The 8,326-nt window shown below is 39.4% G+C and overlaps 1 protein-coding gene across 2 annotated transcripts in view; it reads left to right on the plus strand.

The window, feature by feature from the left end:
- LOC125918301 (ankyrin repeat domain-containing protein 26-like) overlaps window positions 1-6,731 on the plus strand; it is a 28,335-nt gene extending 21,604 nt beyond the window's left edge. Inside the window, exons 3-5 of one of the 2 annotated variants that reach the window (XM_049624320.1) lie at window positions 1,412-1,558; window positions 5,123-5,193; window positions 5,524-6,731. In XM_049624320.1, the coding sequence (XP_049480277.1) occupies window positions 1,412-1,558; window positions 5,123-5,193; window positions 5,524-5,773 (468 nt within the window). In that variant the 3' untranslated portion in view covers window positions 5,774-6,731. The remainder of the gene's footprint in view (window positions 1-1,411; window positions 1,559-5,122; window positions 5,194-5,523) is intronic. The other variant, XM_049624322.1, reaches the window with a different exon arrangement.
- Window positions 6,732-8,326: the final 1,595 nt, after the last annotated feature.

The raw sequence follows: 8,326 nt of genomic DNA on the forward strand, positions 1-8,326 counted from the left end.
AATAGTTGAGTGTATTTCCCCTCTTTTATATTTATTACTGTTTTCAACATGAAGAGGAAATACAAGTTATTGTAGCAGTAAATAATCTCATGGTATTCTAAGAGATGTATAAATTTCACCTTATTTCCTATCAGTGTTTTGAAATACAAGACTTCTTTCGTACTTGTGTATTTACACTAGAGAAGTGGCAGTGGTTGGTGCAAGAGCACTAGTTGTGGAGTGAGAAGACCTGGGGAGAGTCCTGCAGCTCACCGTTTTAATCTCTCCATTCTAGAATTGTGATAATCAAATGAGTTCATTGATGTATGTAGAAGTGTTTCTATTATAGTACAGTGCCTAGATTTGTCAGTTATCAATAGATACAATTCTTATAACTGACTATAGAAATGGTAGCAAAGTAGATATCTATGAAATATTCTCAGGAAAGAAGAATTTTAGGAACTTTAATCTGTCCGAGTATATGCAGAGCTAAGGATTTTACTGTGAGGTAGCTGTGTTCGATATCTACTCTAAACTCAATTTTTAAGTGTAGTCAGATTTATTAATCTTTTATTTCAGGCCTTTGGGTTTGTTGTAAATCAGAGAAAGGCTTTTCCAATTCTGAGATTCTGAACACTTTTCTCACAGATTCTTTTTTACTTTCATGCCTTCATTATCTTCAGTTAAAGTTCTGAACTTTTGGGAACTTATGCTTGTATAAAATGTGAGATTTGGAGCCAACTGTATTTTTTTCCAGTTGGATATTCACTTACTGTAACCTTCCTTCCTACCTTCCTTTCTTTTTATGTTTCTTTATTCATTAGAGAGAGAGAGAGAGAGGGAGAGAGAGAGAGAAAGAGAGAATGCAAGCAGGGGAGGGGCAGGGAGAGGGAGAGCGAGAATCCTGAGCAGGCTCCTGACTGTCAGCACAGAGCCTGATGCGGGGCTTGAACCCACAGAATGTGAGATCATTCCCTGAGCCAAAATCAAGAGTCAGACACTTACCCAACTGAACCACCCTGGCACCCCCTGCAGCCTTTTCATTGTTGAAACATAGATGATACTTTCATTTCAAAGAAAATCATGATAATGCCATTTTATTGAGTGCTATCTGAAAATGTGCTTGGTTTTACTTAGCTTTCTGATAATCATGAGAAAACACAAGATCGGTTGCATAGAAACCACATGTTGCAGGATGAAATTGTCGTGCTAAGACTGGAAAGAGACACCATAAAAAATCAGAACTAGGCAGGGAGATAACACCTTTTCTGTCTTTAACTGAATTCAGTGAACAGGAATGGTGTGTTACAGAAAGACGGTGAATTGATGTATGGTTGCTACTTCTCAAAGTACGTATATGAGAGTTGTCTATTATTAACATAATTTAATAATAAGATGATTTAGAAAATCGGTAACACAAATGTCTTATTAGGTAGTTGCGAGACAACTTCAACAAGAACTGGCTGATACTCTGAAGAAACAGTCTATGTCAGAGGCTTCCCCAGAGGTTGCGTCCCATCTTCGTCTGGAAGATGAAACACGGGATCTCAAGAAGAAATTAGGTCAAATCAGAAGTCAGGTATGTAATAAATGTAACCTGTCAACAGCTAACTTATAGCTGGTTAAATAATGTAAAGTGTTTTAGGATACTAATGTCCATGGACCGCTTTCTTTGGTATTTTCATTTTAATTAATTTATTATGATTTTAGTATCTTTACAATGCACTTATTTCGTAAATTCTGCCTTCCCTTCTACTATTCGTGTTATACATTGTTTTCTTATAATACTCTTAGGAAAGTTGAGGCTTTTGTATCCTTCCTCACAGAAATTGAGAGACTTCTTTCATTCTTTAAAATTTTTTTCACAGTTTTTTAATTTATTTTGAGAGAAAGAGTGAGAGAGAGTGTGTGCGTGCATGTTAACAGGGGAGGGGCAGAGAGAGGAGAGAGAGAGAATGCCAGGCAGGCTCCATGCTGTCAGTGTAGAGCCAATGTGAGGCTCAGTCTCATGAACCGTGAGATCATGACCTGAGCTGAAAACCAGAATTGGATGCTTAACTGACGTAGCCGCCCAGGTGCCCCAAGAGACTTTTGTCCCCTACTAAACAATGTTTTTTAACGATATCTCTATTACCATGATGAGGCGAGCTGGATCAAATCAGAAGATAATGTTTAATGGAATGTCTCAGATATTTTTCTTAGTTCTCATCTTCACTTTTAGGAAGAATGCGTATTGATATCAGGATGACGTGTACAGAAAGATCACTTAACAAACCACTTGAACTTAGGCATTTCCTTCATTTTCTTTGCCTTTTAGACATATTGTCAAAGCACGGAAATATTCAGATCATGTATAGTATGGACGCCCAAAAGCGAGAATTAAGAACATTCTCTGTGTCCTGCCATTGGGTTTTTTTAAAGCTTTTTTGAGGTACAATACACATACCGTGAAAGTCACCCATTCGCCATGCACAGTTCACTGTCTCTGTGTACACTCGTGCAACCATCACTGCCATCAAGTAGAATGTTTTCCTCACCCTGAAAGGAAACCCTTCCCCGTTGCCCCCAGCCTCAGTCTACTACTTGGTCTCTCAATGGCGTTGCCTCTTGTGAATATTTCATATAAATGGAGTCACACAACGTGTGGTCCCTTGGGACTAGCTAGCTTCACTTAATGTTTTCTGGGTTCATTTGTGTCGGTTACAGCTTATATCAGAGCTTCATTTCTTTTTATTGTCAAACAGTACTCCATTGTGGGCTAAGGCCCTTGTTCATTCATCAGTTGATGGACCTTTGGGTTGTGTCCACTTCTTGCCTATTAATACTGCTGCTTATGAACATTCACGTAGTTCTTGTGTGGACATCCGTTTTTGTCTCTGCCATCAGATTTTATCCTCTGAGTTAATTGGGTTGATGTCACCATCTCTCAGCCACTACTCATGCTGTCCTTACTGTCTTTTTAGTTTCTGTTCCTCTTGAGTAAACCTGTGTTATTCAGACTTGGCTCACAGTCTCCTTTCCAATGAACTTTCTCTGACTGTTCTAACTCCCATTAGCTTTAACTCTCTTGACACTTGTCATCTAGCCTGTGCAGAGCAATTTAGTCCTTTATTTGACATTGTTTTTATTTTTTTCATGACAGGTAATTTCGTCTTCCCAAGTATAAATTTAAGGGATGATACTATTTGATACGTGTGGTACTTATCCTTGTATAAATTGAAAATATTTTAACTTAACAGTTTTTCCGATAAAATTAAGTACTTTATACCGTATCAATAAATTCTTCTTGGAAACATTGGTATAACAAAGCTTTTATTCTAAATGTATGCTAAGAAATGAAATACTAAATTGAGGGGTGCCTGGCTGGCTCCAGTCCGATCAGAGTCTGCCTTTGGCTCAGGTCATGATCTCCACGTTCTTGAGATGGAGCCCTGCATCGGGCTTTCTGCTGTCAGCAGAGCTTGCGTTGGATCCGTTGGGTCCCTCACGTTCTGCGCCACTCAGACTCGTGCTCTGTATCAAAAAATAAACGTTAAAAAGATGTGTGTATATCTCTATACACACACACACACACACACACACACACACACACTTACATAAGTAAAACTATTAATGAAAGCACTTAATCAAATAGAGGAGAAATGTTCAATCAAATGTTTAGTTCTTGTTTCCCTCTCACTATGATAAAGCACGCTAAATTTGTCTTTCTTCATTACACAGCCAGGACTGGGATTTACACATTTATAGCACTTTACCAACTGCAAATATCTGGGGACAGCTTTTCTGATATGCTGTTACCACAAAGCCTTAATCTCTTCATCGGAGTACATGCTAAAGCAGCCTAACGTAAACAGTATGGACATGAAATGATTGAGGAACTTTAGCAAGACTCGATTATTTCCATGTCAGTGGCTTTCCCTTGCCTCTGATGGTCATGTAAAGGATCTACTACTCAGTCAAGGAGGTGCTATTTGTACCGTAGTCTGTGAGCATTGTCCACAGACAATGTGGACCTGTCCACAGGTCCTTTGTTTTGAGAGAGAGAGAGAGAGAGAGAGAGAGAGAGAGAGATTGTTGGGAAGGGCATGTGGGGAGAGAGAAAAAGGGAGAGAGAGAGAGAGAGAGGGAGGGAGAGAGAATCCCAAGCAGGCTCCTCGCTGTCCATGCAGAGCTCGATGTGGGGCTCAGTCACATGACCCTGAGATCATGTCCTGAGCCGAAATCAAGAGCCAGACGCTGACCCGACTGAGCCACTCAGGTACCCCAGTAGGTGCTGTTATTACCTTCATTTTACAGATGCAGAGACTGAGACACGGAAGTTTTAGGTAGTGTGCTCAAGGTCTTACAGCTCATAACCAGCAGAATTGGGAATTCAGACCCAGGCTTTCTGGCTCCTACTAGGATACTGCTTGTCAAACTCTTCCATGAAATATCTCGTAGTCACTGAAAACAGCATGTTCAGTTTTATAATCACGAGAATAGCAATGTCATTCACCTATGTGAATATTTAAAATCATAGTTGATATGGTGCTTGGAATATGAAAACAGAAATGTTTACCATAAGGGAAATTCCTATATTTCCTCCATTTGACCAGTAGATATATTTTTATGTTTATCTGATCGTATGTAATTTAAAAACATTAACAACGTTATGTTTTTGTAGGAGAGTAAGATTGGTAAACTATTCTGTAACAGTACTGAAATGTTTTCGGCTTTGTAGGCCATAGCCTCTGTTGTAGAAGCTGAACTCTTTTGTTATGACCTCAAAGTAGCCGTCAACCAGCATGTAGAGGAGGGTGTGGCTGGGTCCAATAAGATTTTAGTTACAGGGGCGCTTGGGCGGCTTAGTTGGTTGAGGGTCCTGTCTCTTAATTTCCACTCAGGTCATGATCCCAAACCCCACATCATGAGACCGGTCATGAGACCGAGCCCCACATCAAGCTTCAACCTGAGCTTGCAGCCTGCTTGCCATTTTCTCTGTCTCTTCCTCTGACTCCCTTCCCACCTGTGTGTGCTCTCTCCCTCTCTGTCTCTCTTTCAAGTCAAAAAAAAACCAAAAAACAAAAACATTTAGTTACAGAAACAGGTGATGGTGTTCTACTAGATTGTCGGTATTTAAAATTATTTTTTTTCTTTATTTTAGTTGCAAGAAGCACAGGAACGACATGCAGAGGCCGTAAGATACGCTGAGAAGATGAAAGATCATATGCTAAAGTAGAATTTAAACCTAACAGAAAATAGCTTGATTATTTGTAAAGCAGATAAGCAGTGTACTATGAGAGATGTATTAGTTATGCCAGTATATCATTGTTAAGCTGGATACAAGTTCCAGCTTTGAGCTATTTTGAAATGCAAAATTTTGGCATCTTATCTCTCAATTTTGCACCATTACCACAAAACACAACGAGAAAATTGGTACAATTCCCAAATCTTCCTCTTGATACAATTTTAAGAATTTCTGTAATACCCTCATTTGTTCAGAAATTACACGGTACTGTTTTAAAACTATGTGTGAGAATAATTATCTTAAGATCTGCATTTTAGGCTAAAGGTTAAAAATGCCAGGCAAGAAGAAACCATCAAACATCAAGCGGCCCAAATTCAAGATCTTCAGAGCAACTTGCTAAAGGCAAGTATGGTAAGTCGATCTCTTAATGCCTGTCCTACTGAAAGGAATCCTTATTTCACTGATCATATGGAAAATCTCCCTGATCAAAATATTTGGTTGATATTGTTCCTGCTTGCTACTAGTGATGTAATTCTTCTATATAGACGAAGTCGACTGAATTCATAAAGCATTGATGTTTGTAGTGAGATTTAAATAAAAATATTGTGAGAATCTAAGAAAAGCAACAATTTATATATACCACAGTGAGCATTTGGTTTAGTCCTCCTTTTGGCTATTGTATATAATTCTGCTGTGAACGTTGGCATACAGATGTGTGAGTCCCTGCTAATATTTTTCAGCGTGTTTCAAACTTCCGCACACTTTGAGTGATCATTTCATCTTGAATTTTGACTTTCTCTTGTAGTCTCAACCCTTCAGTGAGAGTTTGAGAACGGGTTATGTTAATGGTGATTAGTTGTAATTTGTAATTACAAGTTTGCAATTTATTGTCTTCATCAAGAATGACTAGCAGGTCCTTATGCAAACGTCCTTTTCAAAGGAATGGACTTTTTGTTGGATTTGTAAAGGAAAAGAAATGCCAGTAAAAAAGTAGAAATGTGTGCTCAGTCAGGGCCTTACCTAGTAACATAGTGTTCCTACCATTGCAAGTTCAGAAACTCATTTTCTTTTTCCACTCCCTTGAGTTCATCAGCCTTTCAGAGATTTCACAATTCAATCTCAGAAGAGACTAATGTGCCATTCAGGATTCTAACTTACTGATAGTTAGTGAAAGCCCATCTGTTTTTCAAGCGGAACAGTTAATGTCATCCCACTCTCACCCTCCTTTGTAGGATTCACATTATAAATCCTAAGTGGGAGCAATGAGGTAGATACACTGACCAACTTGTTTCTGTCAGTCACAAAAGCTATATAATATACATGCAAGTTTCATTGGACAGCTATACCCGTCAGGGGAACTAGAACATTCTGTTGACTGGTCCTTTTTGTGGCTGAAGAGACATTGAAAATTATTTTCTTTTCTAGACCTCTTATAAATGAGTCACATTGTATTAGGGAACTTTTCATGCGAGTAACATGACACTCTGTTGATCAGTCTCCTATGAAGGAGAGTGCTAGGCGTTGTCCTGCTACTATGTCCTAAAGAATCATTAAGGTCTCAAAAACTAAAATTTGTAAGAATATCTAAAACTGATGAAACTTATTAAAGAATAACGAGGGATTTTCTGTAGATCCCTATAGAAAGGAATTAAGGTTATGGCATGAAATTAGCTGCCACTTTAAGGTCTTCCCTGTGAAAAGCTTAGCTTTCAGCCAACTCAGTCCATAGCTCTGACTTCTCTAGAAGGTCCTTATCTCCTGAATCCCCAAACCAGAGGCTTCCTGGGTTGAGAAATTTTTTGGTGGTGCGCGAGACGTTATTCTTTTTGTTGTATCTTTAGTTTTTATTTTTTAAAATTTGCATCCAAATTAGTTAGCATTTAGTGAAACAATGATTTCAGGAGTAGATTCCTTAATGCCCTTACCCGTTTAGCACATCCCCCCTCCCACAACCCCTCCAGCAACCCTCAGTTTGTTCTCCATATTTATGAGTCTCCTGTGTTTGTCCTCCTCCCTGTTTTTATATTATTTTTGTTTCCCTTCCCTTTTGTTCATCTGTTTTGTCTCTTAAAGTCCTCATACGAGGGAAGTCATATGATTTTTGTCTTTCTCCGACTAGTTTCACTTAGCATAATACGCTCCAGTTCCATCCACGTAGTTGCAAATGGCAAGATTTCATTCTTTTTGATAGCCGAGTAATACTCCATGGAATGAATATATATATATCACATCTATTTTTTTATTTTTTTTAACTTTTTACTCATTTTTGAGACAGGAAGAGACAGAGCGTGAACAGGGGAGGGTCAGAGAGAGGGAGACACAGAATCTGAAACAGGTCCAGGCTCTGAGCTGTCAGCACACAGCCCGATGCGGGGCTCGAACTCACAGACCGCGAGATCATGACTTGAGCCAAAGTCGGCCGCTTAACCGACTGAGCCACCCAAGCACCCCATACCACATCTTCTTTATCCATGCATCCATCGGTGGACAGTTGGGCTCTTTGCATACTGTGGCTATTGTTGAGAGTGCTGCTATAAACATGGCGGTGCATGTGTCCCTTCGAAACAGCACACCTGTATCCCTTGCATAAATGCCTAGTAGTGCAATTGCTGGGTCGTAGGGTAGGTCTATTTTTAGTTTTTTGAGGAAACTCCATACTGTTTTCCAGAGTGGCTGCACCAGCTTGCATTGCCACCAGCAATGGAAAAGAGATCCTCTTCTCTGCATCCTCACCAACATCTGTTGTTGCCTGAGTTGTTCATGTGAGCCATTCTGACAGGCGCAAAGTGGTATCTCAGTGTGGTTTTGATTTGTATGGCCATCTGGATGTCTTCTTTGGAGCAGTGTCTATTCATGTCTTTTGCCCATTACTTCACTGGATGACTTGTGTTCTGGGTGTTGAGTTTGAGAAGTTCTTTGTAGATTTTGGATATTAACCCTTTATCTGATATGTCATTTGCAAATACCTTCTCCCATTCTGTCAGCTGCCTTTTAGTTTTGTTGATTGTTTCCTTCGCTGTGCACAAGCTTTTTATTTTAATGAGGTCCCCCTAGTTCATTTTTGCCTTTGTTTCCCTTGCCTCCAGAGACGTTTTGAATAAGATGCTGCTGCAGGCAAGA

This window comes from Panthera uncia, unplaced genomic scaffold (genome assembly GCF_023721935.1).
Source record: "Panthera uncia isolate 11264 unplaced genomic scaffold, Puncia_PCG_1.0 HiC_scaffold_655, whole genome shotgun sequence".
NCBI lineage: Eukaryota > Metazoa > Chordata > Mammalia > Carnivora > Felidae > Panthera > Panthera uncia.